General features: G+C 37.4%; 1 protein-coding gene across 9 annotated transcripts in view; it reads right to left on the bottom strand.

Annotated features, from left to right (window-relative positions):
• LOC134750560 (uncharacterized) overlaps window positions 1–20,957 on the bottom strand; it is a 93,591-nt gene that overhangs the window by 24,612 nt on the left and 48,022 nt on the right. For 8 of the 9 annotated variants that reach the window (XM_063685810.1, XM_063685803.1, XM_063685779.1 and 5 more), the window contains 3 exons: window positions 4,314–4,464; window positions 2,420–2,666; window positions 1,056–1,151 (listed from right to left, as the gene is read on the bottom strand). In XM_063685810.1, the coding sequence (XP_063541880.1) occupies window positions 1,056–1,151; window positions 2,420–2,666; window positions 4,314–4,464 (494 nt within the window). The remainder of the gene's footprint in view (window positions 1–1,055; window positions 1,152–2,419; window positions 2,667–4,313; window positions 4,465–20,957) is intronic. The other variant, XM_063685785.1, reaches the window with a different exon arrangement.

Below are 20,957 nucleotides of genomic sequence, written 5' to 3' on the forward strand. Positions count from 1 at the left end.
TCACTATCGCATGTACTAGGTACAAATATGTGCAAATAATTCATTCAGTCATTTTCAATTTAGAGCAGTTCAAAGTCAACCCTGGAGTGTGAAATTTTTGAAAATTTTCTAATAATTTATTAGACCAAGTAGTGAAAATATCATAGTATGTTTTATATTTGTAATCTACTCACAAAGACCTTTCATTTGGAGCCACACTTGGTATGTTTAAAAGAAAAAAGAAAATAACTTTGTACTGTCGACTTTATGACGTCACAGCAACTACCCCCACCACTTTCGCGCTTGACATGTCACATATTTGTGTTTAGGACATCACACTGAATGCACTGATACCAATATACCCATATCCGAGATGACATGAGCGAAAATCTATTTCTAGAAGACTTTTCGAGAAAATGCCAATTCACTATCAGTGATAAAGGTTAAGGCGAAGGAAATTTTATTTTGTATGGACAAATGACCTTTCTTCCAAATGTTGCCATGCCATTTTTGAATTGTGTTTTGTGAATTGTGCCTCGTGCAATAAAGAGCATAATTCTGAGTGCGTCTATCAAAGAAAATCATTGTGACAAAGAGAAAAGCGATTACACTTTTATATATGTAGGGTTTATGTTTATATTGGATTTAACTTTTAAGGTTCACAGACCAATAATATTCTTGCAGTTCTTCAATCCTTATGTAAACACAGAGACATCTATTGAACTACTACTTATTTTAATTTCCTACAGCTGCATTATTACGGCGCAGGACTAGGTGGCGGTGCTAAGCTCAAAAGAAGGTATAATGACAATGACATTTTCTCTAGGCAATATTCAATTCAGTTCAAAAGATTTTTACCCAATAAATTAACTATACCTACTATATATAGGTATGATGACTTGTAAACTAAACAATTAAATCTGCTAGTTCCAAACAGTCATAACCAAAACGTTAAATAGTGCACAACATGTAATAGAATATAATGAAATGAGATGATATAAGCACTGATGGAATAGAAACTAACATAGAAAGAGAAACGATTAAAATTAACCATCGAAGAGCAATGAGTGGCGAACCTGAAAACTACTGTCGCCACTGAGAGAGCTGTCGAACCGAAACTTTTCCATGAGAGAACTCGAGATGCTGGCGAACATCTCGCCACGGGGATTACTCTGCAATGCACCATGACATGATCAACCACAAGAAATTAGTATACAACTGAAAATAAACATAAATATAAATAAATAAGATGGGTTCATAAATAAAAAAATATAAAACGGCACCCGTAGTGGTTAATAATGATTACGAACAAGAAATCGACTCGGATTCCGTTTTTTAACCATTTCTTGAATGTTCAAGGTTCTCGATTTAAAATTACATATTGACAAATGCAAGATTTTTACGTTTAATTCATAATTACTGATACGTTTTCGCAAGCAATGCTTATAAGACGACGCTGTAACAGATGATATCCTTTTATGATGACTTCCTTTTTAGTCACACTGTGACACACACTGGAGATTCATTAAACATATTTAATGAAAACCCCAAGACTACAGTTACGACATTTCTCAAAGGGTCTCTTTACCGCTAATGTCATTTTGTACGTTTAAACGGCTTGAGGTGACAGGTGGCGACTGCAGCTGTATTATTGTTGCAACATTAACTGCTGCGGCCTTCACGTGGACGCTGTATCCGTCAATTACCTTAATAAAATGAGTGACGGATTGAACATCACAGTCGCGGCAATTCACTCCTTTTTATCGAGGAAATTGACAGATACCGCGGCGATATCAACGCCACTGCAATAATGCCGCAACAGTAATGGCAGCTGCAGTTGATATCCGAATGTCACTGTAGTCCATTATACACCGTGTTTTTTTTTTATTTCCGTTCATTTTAAGGGGAGATTCTTCAGGTTAAATAAAGTTAATTTCTCTAAGAAACTAGTTTTTTAACTCTTACGGTTTTTGAGATATTCAATAAATAAATTTAATTGCTAAACCTGTGTAAACAATTCTTCATTGCCTCCAAATTTTATTTATTTTTTTAAGTTTCGTCAGTAAAGAGTTTTCCATTTCACTACAAGAAGGTTACTGAGGTGAGTTAGTTTGACAGTTCCGACATTACCTACTTTTCTTTCATTATGTGTCACACTAACTTTTACGTAACTCTAAAGGACCTTTTACGATGCAATATTTATTTATTTTGTATGAGAGGAAAAAAAATTTTTTTTTCGAATTTTACAAAAAGCGATATACCAGGTAGCTTCTATTAATGTACCAAGCAACGTGTCGAATTTAACGGAAATAAAAAAAAACACGGTGTATAGGTATTTATATAAGAATATAAGGTATATAGTGGCAACTTTTTCCTCTTCCGATTTCATCCGAACTGCGTTTATCAGAACTACGAGACAGGATGTCCAATATAAACTCACATCATGCGTTCGGTCATCAGTTATAGTGTCGTGCGGGAGATTGGCTGTCATGAGCAGGGCGTGGATGTCTTCGGTCTTGAAGCTCTCCATGTCGGCCTCGGCGAGGTTGGCATCGAGGTCGCGCGCGATGTCGTTGTAGCGCGACGTGAACTCGAAGCGTGAGGCGAGATCGCTAATGCCTTTGTAGGACGCCGACACGGAAGACAACACCGACGTGTGGTGACAGGAGCCGTCGCGGAATATCGGGCTGGAAACAAATATTTGTCACGTTTAGGGATTTGAGGAGTAAGATACTGTCTTATGTTAAGTGTCGAGTAATTGTTGTCATATGGCGTTATTCATACACACTACTCGGGGAACTCGGGGAAATTCATCTGTCAGATTATGCGATTTTGGTATTAAGAACAGGTAATAGGGATATTTGCTGAGGCTGAGAGGGTCAAATGGATTTACCCGAGTTTGAAGTTAAGCGACACAATATGTTCATCTTAATCTGTCATTTAGATCTATGTATTAGTAAAAAATCGGCCAAGTGCGAGTCGGACTCGAGCACGAAGGGTTCCGTACCATTACGGAAAAAAACAGCAAAAAAATCACGTTTGTTGTATGGGAGCCCCATTTAAATATTTATATTATTCTATTTTTAGTATTTGTTGTTATAGCGGCATCAGAAATACATTATCTGTGAGAATTTCAACGAATGAATGTCTAGCTATCACGGTTCATAAGATACAGCCTGGTGACAGACAGACAGACGGACTGTCCAGACGGACGGACAGACGGACAGCGGAGTCTTAGTAATAGGGTCCCGTTTTCACCCTTTGGGTACGGAACCCTAAAAAGGGATAAAATATAAATTAACTAATTGAGGCTTGTACAGTTTTATTAATAATGGGGTCATAATGTACGTTTATTGCCTTCATTTTCTTTGACATGCATGGGGGGGTGCAAGATTTAAACATCTCGTGGCTGCGGTATCAGTTGGTATTGTTTAATAAAATCAACGTAGACAGGTTGATTGACGAATAAAACAATAAAATGCAAATAACAGGTAAAGGCACTTAGTGCTTTTCCTCTTTTCAATATCATTTTATTTTTCATCCACTTTAATTATAGCGTTATAATTTTTAAATTCAAGTCACGAAAACTCGCTTCCAACTCATTGTGTGGATGTGGCCATTTTTATCGCATTGACGCATTAATTGAATTCTCAGCTGCTGTAGTTTATAGTTTAGTATTTTGAAAATATCAAATAGTTAAATCAATCATGCGCGCTGCAGGCCGAAGCCCGGTTCTGTTATTTTAATGTAACCTACACCTGCACCCTCCGTCTACATTACAACATCACAATTGGTACCTATTCGTACATTTACTTTGCCAACATGCGGGTGTAATTTGCGGCGATGCCAAGCCAATGGCGATTTCTCTCACAAATTTGTATGTATGGATTTCACTGTCATAACGTTTACACTAGTTTACAGCAGAGATTAAAGATAAATTTTCGAAGTTGACGTCAAATTAGCTAATAACGTTAAATGTTCTATTCCATTTATAGAGACATGACACTTTTAATGTTAAGTGAAATCAGCAGCGTATATAGAGGTTCAATAAATTACTAAAATTGTAAAACTATGACATCATTCAAAAAAACTGTCGAGGAAGTTACTGAACTGATATGATTATTGTACTATCTTACAAGGACTTTTTTTTTACAAAATATGAAAATCATACAAGGCCCATTATACTTTTTACTGCAGGTTTTTACTATTTCAAACAATCTTGAAATTTTAATATTCGTAATGCGCTTTAAGTTACACTAGCTACAAAAAAATTATAAGAAGAGAATAGGCCTCAATATTTGTCCCTTGGGTTACCTCAGACAAGCAACACTTACTTATAGTCGAGGAACCAGAGGTAGCCGGAGTTGTCACAGTGCGCGTCGAGGTCGTCGGCCGAGTGCTGGCTGCCGGCGAGGCTGGTGTTGCTGTTGCAGTCCTCGTCGACGCCGGGGCTCGCCGCCTTCAGGCCCAGCCGCGGCGGTGGCCCTGGAACGTACCAAAAAACTCAGTATTCAACTATTCATTCAATCCAAAAACTCTTCGCAACTTCAACCACGCTAACAATAAACGCAACTTTATAATTAGGTTTTTATTATAGCCTATCACCCTAATACTTATGGTGATAGTAAAAGTTATGGTTTTGTTATTCTATGGAGATTCATTTAGCAAGACAATAGGCTATAATACAAGTTTATAGTGACTAAAATATAATAATTATCATGTTGATAAAAATCACAGAAGGAAGTCAGTCGCCTATGACTAACCGGATGGCTAAGTATAAATATTGCTTGAGAACCGACAATGGTGAGCCAGGTGGAATTATAAAATAAATGAAGTAGGTATATTTGAAAAACTGTAATTATATACAATGCTTGTAGATAAATAACTAGGCATGTGTTAACAGGATTCCTATGCCTCAAAAAGTAATTGCACTGTTTATTCGTAAAAGCTATGTACTTATAATAACATGGAACATGCGACAGGTTAGCAAATTCAATAGAGGCATCGGCTATAGGTATTTCTTAGTTTCGCCGTCTCCCGGCGCCACATTATTCTGTCACGAGCATTGTATTGTAATACGGGCCCGGGTGGGCACGGGCAGGCCGCGGGGCGTGGGTGGCTCGCCGGACAACATGCCTTCTAGGGAATGTTGATATCGCAGAGATGCAATGCAATAAGGAAAAGGGATATTTTTAGCTTAGAGATAGGCGCCAAGCCCCGAGTATCCTTTCTAGGTCCTAGAGTACGTAACTTGAGGATCATGGTTATTCTTTAGGAATTAATAGAAGAATTGTTGCTGCCGATAAAAACCCTACGTTTCTCAACCGGTCTTCATACTCACGATCTTACATAATTATTTACTCGTACATACAACATCGACTCCTACTAAATATTAGTCACTCATAAGTTTACAAGATCCATAATGTAAATAAATTATGGCATCTAGCCTATTCAGGTTAAATATTTGTATTTTAAACATGAGTAGAAATTATGATCATAATATTAAGTTAAAGATTGATCACACTTCGATGAGTCGGGACGGTCAATAACCGTCACATCACGGTTTATGTTGATGATATACGGCTGATCAGTGAGTTTAAGTACAGAGGCCGGATTAAGCGGGGCATGACGCAAGTATTACTGACTCATCTCTGACTACTATTAGAGCAGACTCCGAGAGCTGCTTTGATTTACTTTGCAAGATCACTATCATAAATTCATAATGTAGGTACCTGTACCTACCTCTGTTTCATTTTTGTATTAAAATTACCAATGCATCATCTCAATATTATGTTTCACCGGTACATATCGATGCGTAGGTTTATTAAAAAACAACGGTAAACATAGTTTACCATTAAAATACGCAACGGAAAAAATCGAACAAATTTTGTAAACAGCAATAAATAGCTGTTCTACTAAATTTACAATTTAAACGGAAAGATGCGGTTAAATGCAGTTGTGATGTGACACGTCTTCGGCGAGACGGCCTCTTGTGGGCGGGAGCTGCATTACTTACTTCATTTTTTCAATTTGTTAGCGCGGGAGATTATCTTAGTTCAGATATGTGCATGTAGGTATATAATGTTTGCTTAAGTAAAATACAACTCTTCTACACTCTTAGGTTACATTTTAGCCAGCATATTAATATATATATAATATATATTGTCATCATATTCAAATGAACTTTAAAAACCTTTTCTTAAACTATGTACCTATTATTTCATGTGTAAATCATTAACGCTCACCTAATGCTTTACGCAAGTTATCTTTAAGGCTTCTTAAATAATAAGAAAAAAGGAATAGCAATAGAGCTTACTAATAAAACACTTCGATAAGTTATTTATTGGCATAGACTGCACAAGCATGAAGCATGAGGCCAAACTACTCTAATCTATGACGTGGCGCATCCATGGGTTTGTTTTTATAATTAATTACAATATGCACGCACCATTAATTAGGGCATTATTTTTTTAACACAAAGTAAACAAACCCGGCACTCTGATGCATGCATCGCATCGAGAAAGTTTTCTAAATTGTATTCCGTATTATGATAACACCTCCAATTAATGGCATAGTGCCAGCGACTTTTTCCGAATAAACAATTTCTAGATGCTTTATTATCAAAAGCTGTATCCGTTTAGTTTTCTAGGCAATGGATCCGAAAAATAAACGCTAATGTAAAGTATTAACCGTGTTCACGTGTCTAATACCGATATTGCTATTCGTGTCGCAGTTATTCGTGTCGTGTCAGTACGCGCCCTATTTTGTCTTGCTTGGTTAGAAGCAACTCATTTTTCAAAAGGAATAAAGTCATGAGGCCCTAGCTAAGTCCTTAAATAATATGTATAGTGGATGTCACGTTCATAACTAAGTTTATAATATAAATAACCTGAGTTTGTTTGCAGTTTGAAACATGTTTGGTTTCCTAGATGTTGTACGTTGTTTCCTTATTGCAACGTCCAGCAGACAACCAAAAGTGCCCGTGAGACCGCGCCGGCGCCGCTCGACTAAATTGGCCGTGATGCAAAATGGAGGTCAGCAGTTGGCTTCCACCACGGCACTGCAGTTGTGACTTTAATTTTTATGTCGTGCAAAACGGTAGTAATTAAAACTGTTGTAATAATGTAGTTGCTATTCTGCTATAGTTTTTTCTGAATCCGAAATATCTAACAATTTTCTATGATGTAGAATGATAATAGACTTTCGTATTCACTCACTAAATTATTTCTTACTTAAATACGCGTACATAAGTATGAAACAAATTGCAATCTCAACCCATAATGCCATTCCGGTTTAATAGCATTCAAATTGTTAAAGGTGAAACGCCCCAACATATATGTAATAGGTATTGACCATGAAACTACCAACGAGGGGTTAACAACTGGTTCATGGTTATTGAATAAACTCGCGGAACTTTAAAATTCACAGAAACCACACAGAAACCGTTATTTGCTCAGAAGAAGAGTCACCCAACTGCATGTTAAGAAAAGTATCTAAATTAGTGTGTTGCCAAATCATTCGTCGCTTCTACGACTTGATAGACAATATAGCCGGATGCTCTATCAAGTGGCAAGCGCAAGCAAAATCACCTTCAAGGCTACGTTCCTTTAGATACATTTGTTTGTTGTATATCCTACTGCGAAATATGAACATGCAAGCAACGTTAGCATATTAATCGTGAGAATGGTAACGATGCAGTGCAACCTTTCACCTCCCCCAAAGACGCTGACTCGCCATATACGGCAACGTCGCCGGACCACCACCAGGTATCACTCGAGAAATGCTGTCGGTACAAAATCTGGGACCACGTTCCGAGAAACTATCGTGAGGAATGTGACGTATTCGATAAGACCTCCGGAAAAGATTATAAATACGTTACAGTAGGCAACAGGAGCCTAACAACAAAACATAAAACAACAACAAAACAACATGAAAATATTATTAGAATTCTCGGTTGAGTTGTTCACATATTTTTGTTGTTACGCTTCGGGCTTTGGGATTTTTATTTAAGACCCGGAAGATTAGATTCGGATAGAATGTACTCAACGATATCATCGGATTATTAAATCAGAATACAATATTAAGAGTTACCTTTTAGGGACGCAGGTGGCGTTATAGGTATTTTTTAATCCATGTCAATTTCAAAAGAATTTGATAGAATAATCCGACGAGGGCGAAGAGGTTTATTTTGCGGTCCTAAATCTTTTGAAATATCATGTTTAGGAATCAGTCAAATAAACTTTTGACTACTTTAACTAACAAAAACCGGCCAAGGGCGAGTCGGACTCGCGTTCCAAGGGTTCCGTACATTACACAGTTTAAACAATGTATTATTTATGTGAAACGTGAGTGAAATGTCTTTAAAAACCTCGTCGGATCAAAAACTAAGTAATTAAGTCCGATTCACGCTTGACTGCACATTTCTAATAGGTTTTCCTGTGATCTGTAGGTAAAGATCTATTTTGTGTATTTTTTCCAAAATTTTAGTCCCAGTAGTTTCGGAGTTAAAGGGCGGGGGGGGGGGAATGGTAATGTTTTGCCTATTTTCTTGAATAACTTCTAAACTGTTTATCCTAAAATTATAAAAAATATATATTTGAGATTCTCACAATGAGCTCTTTATTTTTTTAGATTTATTTTTTATTTTCTTATAATACCCCCCAACAGTGACCCCCGTGTTTAAAATTCATTTGTTTACGTTACATGTCCGTCTTTGGGTCACAAACTTACATATGTATACCAAATTTCAACTTAATTGGTCCAGTAGTTTCGAAGTAAATAGGCTGTGACAGACGGACAGACAGACAGACAGACAGACGCACGAGTGATCCTATAAGAAGCCCTATAAGAAATACGGAACCCTAATAAGAAGCAATAATATACCCAAGCAAGCAAAAGATTCCAAAATTGAATCTTGGAATTCGATAAATGGAATCTTGAGCGTTGCGAGGGTTTCAAGGCACGAGGGTTAAACAAATTTTGCCAAACAAGGAAAATACTAACTGTAATAGTACATTTCAATGCAAGTGTGGAAAGTGTGGTATATTTACGAGTCCCGAGATGTCTTTTATGAGGTCGTGTTTTAATTTATCGCCACTCGTTGCGAATTTCCTACTTTTCGCACTTGTATCGTAATGTATAATTTGTTATACAGATGATATAAAACTTTTTATTACAATTGTATTTTGCTGTCGCATGAACAGCGGACATAGTCAACTCGTAGGCGGTTGTTTATGACTTGTAAATAACGATCAGTGTCGCAAGTAAAAATACATCGAGGATAAATTTAAATTGAGTTAGTGAGTCATTAGAAAAAACAAAGCTCTAAATGCAAGATGCTGGCGACGTAAAAGAAAACATACGAGCAGGCGCCGGGTAATTTCGTCGCAAGTGGCGGCGTACGTTCGCAAAATGGAAGAAAACTTGCAACATAAATAGTCTCACTGCTTGCTGTATGACCAATTCTCTAATTTTATAACCGTAACCAGCTCATGAAAACAAGAACCTACTAGAGTTAGGGAGCTAACTCAAAATTGAAAGGATATGTCATTTATTTAAGGAAATCAAAGGGACTTGCAACAGAAGACTATCCAAAACGTACTAGGTAAAAAACGTAATAGCATTAAATACAGATCTACATACAATGTTACATACTGTAGCGCTAAATCCCAAGTAATCAACCTTCGGCTTGACTTTTGTAGGTACGAATACAAGGTGTTTCGTCGAAGTGGTTTAGCCCAGTAAACAAAATTTATTTACTATGGATAACTAAGATAGGCAAATTATGCTTGTAACTAATAAATACTATTATAACTAGACTTATATTGACCGGGATATAGACCGCGATTACCTTTTGTATTATTTGTGAGCTCCCGATATTGAAACTAACCGTGAATCATTCAAAACTCTAATACTATTGTAAGTATTTTTACTACAATTATTTTATAACGGTCTGTATAAAAGCCTATGAGAAAACTTATTATGGCATATTTGTTAAAAAAAAAACATTTTACAAAGGTTTTTAGAAGTGCGATGCAATATTGTTTCACTTGATTATAGCCCGATCCTCACGCAATTGGCAACGGATATGTCGATGAAACTTTGCATAAAGCGATTTCGTCATAAAAAATTAGTTAATGGTTACGTTTTTCCAAACACAAAGTATCTGCATTAATTTATTATTATTAAACAATGGCATAGAAACTGTACGGTACCTATGCAAAGTATCTACGCACCCTTACATCCTAGGCTACAAACTATCCAAAAAAATAATGCAAAATAAATACAGAACTGTGAACTAGATAAGTCGCATTACTTGTAATCGGATAGGATGTTTGTCTTATTCTATTTTCCCACCTGCGATCGGTTGCGAGTAATGGGCACGTGGGTGGTCATTGACAGATCTATCATGGAAACGATATGGCAGTAGATAATGTCCTATTATACGAGAATATGCTATGACTGCTATGAGTAACCAGCCGCTTACGCGATACTTAGTCAAAGTAGTCTTATGTCAGGGTCGTTGTCTTTGAAACGTGGCAGGTAGGTATAGGTTGAAAACATATTATATTTTAACAATTGTAGTTCGAGTGAACTGAAACATTAATTTAATATAAATCATGTTATGTACAGTACCGGCCAATAATATATCACCTCCATGTTTTTACGGTATAACTTTTTATTTATATTTGTGAGTGACACTTCCACCTCACTGCTTTAGGTAGTCTAGTAGTATTCTATTCTAGTAGTATCGACGAATTTTTCGAAATGGTGTCATCGAACCACACACACGATGTAAAAGTCTAATTTCGCTGTTTTTATGGGACATTATTTTCATTGTGAATCTTTATTTTTAATTTATTCAATATTATATGAATTACTATACACTTTTTAAAATTATGTGACCAAATTTAGAATTATTTGAATTTATAATTACGACTGGACGTGTAATTTACTTTATCAATAAATATATGAATATGAATTCCTTTGTACGGGCGATGAGAAAAATTGGTCTCATGTAATGGTTTTTTCATAGAGGTTTTTTTTTAAATGTATTGTTAACTTCATTTTTTTACTAGAGGTTTTTTAGTAATATGCTGGGTATCCTATTGTAATTCACAGTATTTCATTGCAGTATTCATCATATATTTGTATAAAATGACTAGTAAAATATGCAATCTACAAACTAACCTATATTGTTAACTCTATATAATTATTAATTATTAATACTTTATTTCAAGCAACATGGCTCATAAAAGCAGTGAAACATTAAAATTGAAATTAAACAATTAAGAATAAAGTTAAACTCATAAAAAAACACTCAAAGGTGATATATTATTGGCCGGTACTGAAAGTAGGTACCTCCCTCTGGTATACCAATAAACTACTCGTACAGTAAAGTCCGCTTAAGAAGATTCTGAAGGGGAAGCTAAGCGGAAAACGTATTAACTGTGAAAAATCGATGAAAACTAGTTGCAGGGATCAATGTAAAATGGTTTATTACGTAGAAAATCGCATTAAACGTAATCGTATTAACAGGGCTTTACTGTATTATCTATAAAATACATGATACCTACTTGTACTTGAAGATTTATAATACCTATATAAATGTGTTTTTCCTTGCGTTGCGTTGCGAATCTTTACGTATATACAAAGCAAGGCATCTTAGTCGATAAAGATGAGATTTTTTTTTAATGCAAGTTATGAATAGCTTAAGCGAGTACGAGTATACATATAATAGTTGCTGTAAATATTGTAGGTACCTACATTAGTAACCTATATTTGAAATAACTATTATTATAGTTATGTCAACATTTCAACAATCTAGCTATACGTATATTTGTACTTGTCTGCAAATATCCTGTAACAGAAAATTTTAAGAGGTTCACTCGTCATCAATGAACGTTGACGTGATGATGGTTGCATTGCATACCAGTGGCAATTTAGTCACTCGACAAAATGCCAACTTCCCTTTTGAAATAACGAATTGAATACGTCTCTGCCTTAACAATCAATGTAGCAAACTCTTTTGAGTAATTGAATGGGACTGTATGGGTGTTGAAGAATAATTATGAATGCTTACAATTGAAGATATAGATAGTATCGAATTGTTTTTATGTAATCACAAAATGCGTTGCGTAACTTTCGTCAATATGTGGGCTTCACTGAGTGGTAATTGCAGCATCAGAATCTGTTGAACAGATCCACCCACAGTCACTCAAAGTGGATACAGCAACACTGTAAACAGTGTTTTTATTTAACTGTTTCTGTTTACATAATTAAACGTAATGAGCATAAAGTATGTTACCAGTAATTAAAGAGTGTGCAAAACATTTTGAATAATTTTATAACACGTTTGTGCATTTAGTTAGTCAATTAGGTAATGAAATTTGACAAAGTACTTAAGTTAATAATGAAAAATAAAACAGATAAAGTTTAAAGGTCACATCTTGATAACGTATGTTATTTGATAAATGTTACAGTTATTTATTCAGGTACCACTATTATTTATATCTTAGAATCTTTCTGACTACCTGTAGTACCAGCCGGTACTAGAGGTACCAACAACCGTTTATCTAAACTAATTCCTTATAACTGTTATTAGGGCTTGATATGATATTGATTGCCAACCAAAGCATACGCGTGGCTTGCACGAAAAATTGTTTGCTTATATGGCCAGTAGCCAGTAGCGCTAATCACGAAAAAAAATATCCTTGTAACTCTTTAAAGTATTTTTGCTACATACCGGAAAACTATGATATAGGTAACGGCGCAGCTTGTTCAGAATCAAAATACAACACCGATCATTCAGATAAACACGTATTTAACTATTTAACCTTAACGTAAATGGATTAGTGTTCCCAGCTAGTATAATAGAACAATGTGTTCCTCGCCTAATTAATGGCTGGTAGTGGAAGTGGAAGCTCCAACACTCAGGGGGCATCACGCCGTGCCCCACCTTAGTTAGAATACAATACCCTATCAGATTGAACCCATTGTAAGAACTATATGCATATCCCTCGTGCATAATTAATGACACTCGCATTCTACTATTGTTTACATTGTTTACAGGACAAATCTTTATAGCTATTATTTTTCGTGTGATTTAATTTCCAATTAAATTTAAGGGTCGCTTTACATTGTCACAGACACAATTTATATACTTTCACAGCGTTTCGTTTTAGCGAATATTTGCGACATCTCATTTTTTGCTGACGAGTAGGCAGTCTAGGCCTAGGCACCAACACTAACCGTTCAATGGATGACAATCAAATACTTATAATAATTCGTATATTTTAACACTAAAGATAAATTCAAAGCTTTCATAAATTCAACAGAAAATGTCATTTCAATTAATCTCGTTTAAATTTAAATGTCATTCACATGGGGCTTTACAATTAAACTTTATTTAGAACGTCAGTTATGATGTAAATAAGTTATAATGAAGACAATTGTGACATGTTGACATCCTTTTGGAGATAAAAAGGTTTGTAACTAATAATACACTAACTATATTACTGTTGCCGGCATGATAAGGGTTACATATCAGTAAAAACCATCTGCTAGGAGACGGGCGCTACATGGGACAGCTATATCAATTTTTATTTAGAATTTATGTTAATTGTTTACGTAGCTACTTGCATCTTTTAGTAACAGTTACAGTATTAAGTAAATATTAATTTAATTATGATACTATACCAAACAGAATTTGGATCAGTTTATACAAAATCGAACGGTATTAGAATCATCCCATTATAGGTTGGTGGTTGGTAGATTGTGCTTTTAATCGTTGTAAAAATGAGAAAATACACTTAGCGTGTGCACTGCGACATTATGACGCTCGGGTGCCGGGAACAAGCGACGAGTATATATAGAAATGAAAAAAAAAAATTGTGAGCGCGATTTTCAGCAGTTAACGCTGTAAAATGTAAGAGTTGATATACTATATTTATTTATAAGTTACCCTTAAGCACATGCACCTGTATATATATATATATATTTATATATCTGTATACTTGTATATGTATATATATTCACTATATTTATACATTAACAAATATCTAGATAAGAGTATTCTGTATTGATTGCTTTTAAACGCTTCTCACTGCACTCACACCTTGACATATTTCTGTTTGCCCCTATGGTTGACTGGTAGAGAATGCCATGAGGCATTAAGTTCGCCTTTTGTACTGTTTCTTTGATGTGCAATAAAGTTTAAAATAAAATAATAAAAAATAAAATATTTAGAGGCTAAAGGACACAACATAGAAAACAAGTGAAAAATATTTAAAACAACAGCTCTCGGCACGAGCTAGTCTGCGAAGAGGCGTTTTTCATTAAAGTTAAGTCCGTATTGTTGCACAGAGCTCGCCTGAGCCTCAATAGACCGCGTCTCCACGTTTTAGTGCAGTGTGTTTGACTGTTTGCTCACTTCGCAGCTGCAATGAAACAAATGGTTGCATGGAAATACTAACTGTGACTCATGATACAGAGACACCCGTTTATACTCGTGGTTTGTTAGTTATCACTTCTAAATCGAATCCTAATATTCCGAAAGGCCTTAACAACACGCTTCTTGGGGGTGAGGGGGGGGGGGACATGTTTTGCAATGCAATTATTTTGCGGCTTTGCGAAATAGAAATACATAAACACAAATATATTAGCTAAGGCTTTGAGAGGCTGGCCAGACATTGTTATGGCACGTGTCCGGAACTCTCAGCAATAGCCCAATCTTTTGACCAGCCAAACTTCAACACCATAACCGGCACTCTTTGCCCCTACGCCTGTTGGGACCGATTTACGGGTATCTATTTGTACCCGTGAATGGGTTCTAGCAGGTGTATTACATAACAGCAAACTTCTCTAAAGGGACTCTACGTGTTGGATCTGTATCCCCACGCACGCCTATCAAATGACCGGGATGTATATACCCGTGAGTTTATATGAGATACAAATAATATTAGCTAAATCAATTATGTAGTTAGGTGTCGATTTCACCTAATGCTACTAGGATATGTCACAATAGCAGTAAAAAATCGCTAAATTAAACAATGAAACTGTTTGTCGCTGGCGCCGCTGTCGCCGCCGTCTTCGGCTTGGCCTAACGCGGCTGGCGCCACCGCCGATCCCCTCCATCGCAAGCCCGCTGTATCTGCTTACGTATTCAACATGTAGGTCATTGTAGGTTCCCAAGTCAGTTGACTTCCTCATAGCCAACCCTTCTCCTGTGATATTGTACAATCTCACAATAGTAGTCAAGTACGGTACGGCATAAATAGCCTAAACTATCCAACGGTAGGGTGTCCGCGCTGCCACCGTCTTTGTATTGGAGCAACATGCGGCTGGCGCCACAGCCCGTTCCCTCTGTTGCATCAGGGCTGTCCCAGCGTAAGCTTTCGGCATATTATTATGCTCAAATCGATATTTATTTATTTATTTGTTAATTTCGACAGCGCTACAATCCTTTATGGGTCTTGACCTCCATCTTCCTCTTGTCGTCGTGATTCTTGACGACCTTCCTCCAGTTGGTGCAATAATAGCGGTAAAGTAACGCCCAAACTAATAATGCACCGATACGATGCCGGCGCCGCTGTCGCCGCCATCCTTGACTTGACGCGGCGCGCACGGTTGGCGCTATTGCTAGTCCCCTCTCCTACCCTACACCGCATCAGGGTTGTCCCTTTTTATTATGCATTTGACATGCATTCTAATTTGAGCTCACAGTAATTTTAGAGAGTAGCCTTGAACTGAGACGCAATGTGTTCTAGCTTCATAGCGGCCGAAAGCTAGATGACTTCTCTTATCCAATCCAGTATGTAAAACAATTATAGGAGCAACCTTCCTCTTCGTCGACACTATAATTACGAAACTAGTTTTACGTATCCTATCGTGTACTGTAGGTATACCTACCAGTGTTGCGTATGTGTTGTCTGAAAGACCTTATTGTATTAAAAGCATGAAGGGATTGCACACAAATAGTCAAGTTTCTTAAGTAAGTTAAACCTCATTTGCCGGTATTCTCCAAAACGAAATAACAGCTTTTTAAATACATATCTACGAATATAAAGCGCTATGGTCGCATTAAAGGACTTGTAGTATATATATTCATTTTATTGCGTGAGTCACGATATAATTCCAAGCACCGGACTCGCCATAGGCGTAGACAGTGACTTATGCTACCGACGTCAATTTACAAGAATTGTCTGCATAAGTGAATATATGTGTGTGCCAGTTATGTCAAACTGAAATCGAAAATAAGTAAATTAATGTACGGCAACCCTAACAAGTCAGTGAAACAAATTTAGCGTTGCTACAACACCAGCCAGTAATTTATAGTTACCAAATCCTTGGAAAAAACGTTCCTTAACCGACTGATTGATAGCATATGTTTAAGCTGTCGTTAAACATAATTTACTAACACGACCAAAGCTCATTCGATTTTCGTTAGTTGAATCCATGTCAAGTTAATGGTATGGTGGTCCCGCTATAAAACGGTCTGCAATATTGAACAAAATCAATAACTTCTTAGACTGCAGACAAAACAAAAGATGATCGTTACGACAAGTGATGGGTAAACGGTAAAGCCGTCGACCACATCAGCTCGGCGTTAGCCGCAAATACCGCATTGACTTTCTAAATCCAAATGCACCGCTCGCTGTACCACTCACACGAAATCAATTTCAAATAGCAAACGTCATGAGGAAGCAAATATTGCTACTGGAGTAAATGCTGGTGGCCGGTTGGTATGATGCGGTATTCATTTTTAGTTATTTACGATACAAGTGCGGAAAAGAGGAAATTCGAAACGAGTGGCGATAAATTAAAACACGACCGCAGGGAGTGTTTTAAATCGATACGAGTTGCGAATTACCTATTCGCACGTGTATCGTACAACGTTTTACAGTACATATGGCCCTTTAAACTTTCGACATATGCATGAAAAGTGCTATTTGACGCACTAGTGCGAGAAAGTAAAAAACATAATATATGTACTGTAAATGTAGATTATATTCGCATATAAAAGTTACTATGTAATTACTACTAACTTTATTCATTTGTATATTTTTTAAACTGTTGTCTCAAAATAAAAATAAAACTATATTAAGTATTTGTTGTCGTCAAGTGATCGTCAACACGTTCGAAGAATTTATTTGCTTTATTTAATTAAACATTGCAAAGAACGAGAAGTAATAAAACGATAAAGTTAAATTTAGGTTTATTGTGCGATTGCATGACATTTAGGATTACATAAACCGCAATGCGAGTGAAATGATCCCATAGTTAAAGAGGTAAATATCCAGATGTGGGAGTTGATTGGGATATATAAATAGAAGGACCGGCATCCAAGCCGGCCGGCGTGGACAATGGATTCCATTCCGTAGACGAGACGAGTACGTTATCCATATGGATGAGCAGCTAAAGGGCATTCGGAGTTTAACTGCATTAAACTCTATTTAATACGTAGGGGTTACAATGTGGTTCATATACTTTTTCTAATGAAGGTTTAGATGTTTCTCTTTATAATATATGTACCTAACTATTGTAACTATCCACTTAAAAACGCTTGACGAGGAGTCATAACAGGTTTCAGATAAGCTTCTTTAACGTACAAGCAGAACATGCGTAGGTATGCGTATAAAAACAAAATCTATTTATTTTTAAAATCTGGCTCGGCCACATTTTGAGAATGGAGGAGGATCACGGCGTTAAAAGGGCCTGGGACGCTCGGTAAGGCGGAGGCCGATCGGACGTCCCAGGTATCGCTGGGGCGAAGAGGTTGAAGCCGACTTGCGCGATTTCCAAGCCGATAACTATTGGGAGATGGCACAAGATCGAGACAACTGGCGTGTACTCGTGTCGGAGGCCAACACTCATTTTGGGTTGCTGGGCCATTAAGTATAAGTAAGTATTTATTTTTATAATATTGTTTTACATCTTGAACTAATTTATTGAGATTAGATTGGAATTGTATTAATTCATAATTTGTTGCGGTCTTTGCAGTCTTACTCGTATATGTATTTGCAGGGCTATCGCATAAACACAAAAATCAAGGAGCATTCATCTCAAGCTGACAGAGCTTAGAAGAAAAAGTGCATGCTAGCAAATTATGAGCAGCGATATCTTTACCACCGGCTGATTTACTGTGCGCTGGGAAAACTCGTAAGTTTCGCAAGCGCTAATTTGAGCTCACAGGCATTTCATAGAGTAACTAGCCTTGAACTGAGACCCAATATGTTTTAGCTTCATAAATTAGTGCTTAAGTTATGCAATCTACTTACTGGTTACGAGTAGCTGTACATATTTCTTAAACTGACGTTGACGTACATCCGTATAAAACAGACTCCCGTATAAAATATACTAAAACCAAGCACATTTTTACGTTAATTTTGATTACCTGGGGATCTCACTGATATCTTCATCCAATACCTATATGTAAGGTATAACCTGGCTAATCCCACCGCGTGATCTTAGCGGATTCGGTGACTAATATGCATTATTTTCAATGTTATTAAATGCCTTAACTTTATTTATGTGGTTAAATAATCTAGATGTTTGAGCAAGTTTTTAAATTGGCTTGTGGTTTTGAATCATGATTAGGCTTTAGTAATTTAATTAGGGTTTAGCAATATTTAATTCGGATTATTATCATGGATAGGTAACCAACTACCTAGTACCTAGGACTGCCTGAATTTAATAGACTGATGCGAGAGTTTGATATAGAAACTATAACTTGGTCTAATCTTCAAATATATAGGTAATAGAACTAAATATGTGGTATTTTCTATAAAAAGGGACCTTATTGTCGATGGCGCTTACGCCATTATTAACGATGCTCCGATATAAATACAATGCCGCGCGACGCTGTGCGGCGTAAGCGCCATCGACAATAAGGTCCTTTTTCATAGAAAATGCCCCATATCACAACAAAACATACATTTGTTAATATTGTCTTCGGTTACCGCGATAGTTACTCATGAAATAAAACTATGAAAACGGATTATATCGCGTATATTGAATTTATAATACATCCCGACGTTTCGAACTCTTTACAGCGTTCGTGGTCAACGGGTGACTGAGGAAAAATTACAAAGTGCAAAAATACCCACATACTAAAATAATGAACAATCATAGACTACAAACTTTAAGGCTGGTTGTACATGCAAAATCGGTCCATAAGGCTAGTTATACACTATAATTATTTTTCAAGTAAAGATATATATATATACGCGATAAAAATTATGCCGGCTCCAACCCTACACCGCGGACCCGAGAAGATTTAATTCCCTCCTAAATTGTAGGAGGGTATCCCAATACAACTCGGCGGGACACATCTTTTCAAAACATCAGAATGTCCAGCATCATCCAACACTAAGGTCTCACAGTCTATGTCTCGCTTGCTCCTTTATCAGATGGACTACAGGATCCCAAGCTGGTGGTAGAGAAAAGCCATCTTCCCTATCAAAGTTTGGATATTTCTTAATCTCAATGGCCTCGCGCAGCATTCTGGGTATGTAACGCTTCTCCTTGGCAAGAACCAGAGGCTTATCAAACTTGATTGAGTGATTGGCTTTATCCATGACATGCTTACAGACAGCAGACCTAGGTCGACGGTGCTTGACATCAGCTATGTGTTCCTTCACCCGAGTGGAAATGCTCCGTTTCGTCTGCCCGACATATGATAGGCCACACTCACAGTCCAGCCTGTACACTCCTGCAGTCTGTAGAGGGGTATTGCATTTTACAGGCCTCAGGAATTGTGACATCTTCTTCATTGGCTTGAAATATGTTTTTATAGAAGCACGCTTCAAGATGTGGCTGATCCTGTCCGTGACCCCCCTGACAAAAGGCAGAATGGCAGGCCTGCGCTCGACTGTGGGGATCTTAATGTGGGACCTCTGGTTGACCCGCGGTATCCTGAGCTCGTTTGCCTGGAGCGCGCGCCTGGCATGCTGGAGCTCCGCGGCCAGATGCTGGTCATCACATATCCTCTGGGCTCTCTGAAACAAAGATTTGCCTACTGTAACAAGTTGACTGGGATGGTGATGCGATTTGCCATTTAAGTACCTATCAGTATGAGTAGGTTTCCTATACACAGTGCGACCTAGGGTGTTATCAGGATTTCTTTTTACCAATACATCTAAGAAGGGGAGAGAACAGTCTTTTTCCAACTCCATAGTAAATTTTATTTTGCTATGGATGGAATTTAGGTGATCCAAGAAAGTTGAAACACTACTTTTTGGAAGTATAGTAAAAGGCTCATCTATGTATCTTTTAAATATCTTCGGTCGCACAGGAGCCAATGAGAGTGCCCTCTCCTCGAAGTCCTCCATAAAGATGTCAGCGACTACTGGAGACACCGGAGACCCCATGGCCACGCCATCGACTTGAAGGTAGAATTCACCATTCCATAGCAAGTAGCCAGATGTAAGGCAATGTTCCAACAGCTTAGCATATTCCTCTGACATGTTCTGCTCACATAACCTCTTCTTGACAATTTCAATGCAGTCTTGTACCGGTAGGCTTGTAAATAGCGACTGAACGTCAAAACTGACCATGATCTCATCATCAGTCAATGTTAGGTCTTTAATCTCACCGATGAAATGTCACCTCCATGATCCTGATAACACCCTAGGTCGCACTGTGTATAGGAAACCTACTCATACTGATAGGTACTTAAATGGCAAATCGCATCACCATCCCAGTCAACTTGTTACAGTAGGCAAATCTTTGTTTCAGAGAGCCCAGAGGATATGTGATGACCAGCATCTGGCCGCGGAGCTCCAGCATGCCAGGCGCGCGCTCCAGGCAAACGAGCTCAGGATACCGTGGGTCAACCAGAGGTCCCACATTAAGATCCCCACAGTCGAGCGCAGGCCTGCCATTCTGCCTTTTGTCAGGGGGGTCACGGACAGGATCAGCCACATCTTGAAGCGTGCTTCTATAAAAACATATTTCAAGCCAATGAAGAAGATGTCACA

This window comes from Cydia strobilella, chromosome 2, assembly GCF_947568885.1.
Source record: "Cydia strobilella chromosome 2, ilCydStro3.1, whole genome shotgun sequence".
NCBI lineage: Eukaryota > Metazoa > Arthropoda > Insecta > Lepidoptera > Tortricidae > Cydia > Cydia strobilella.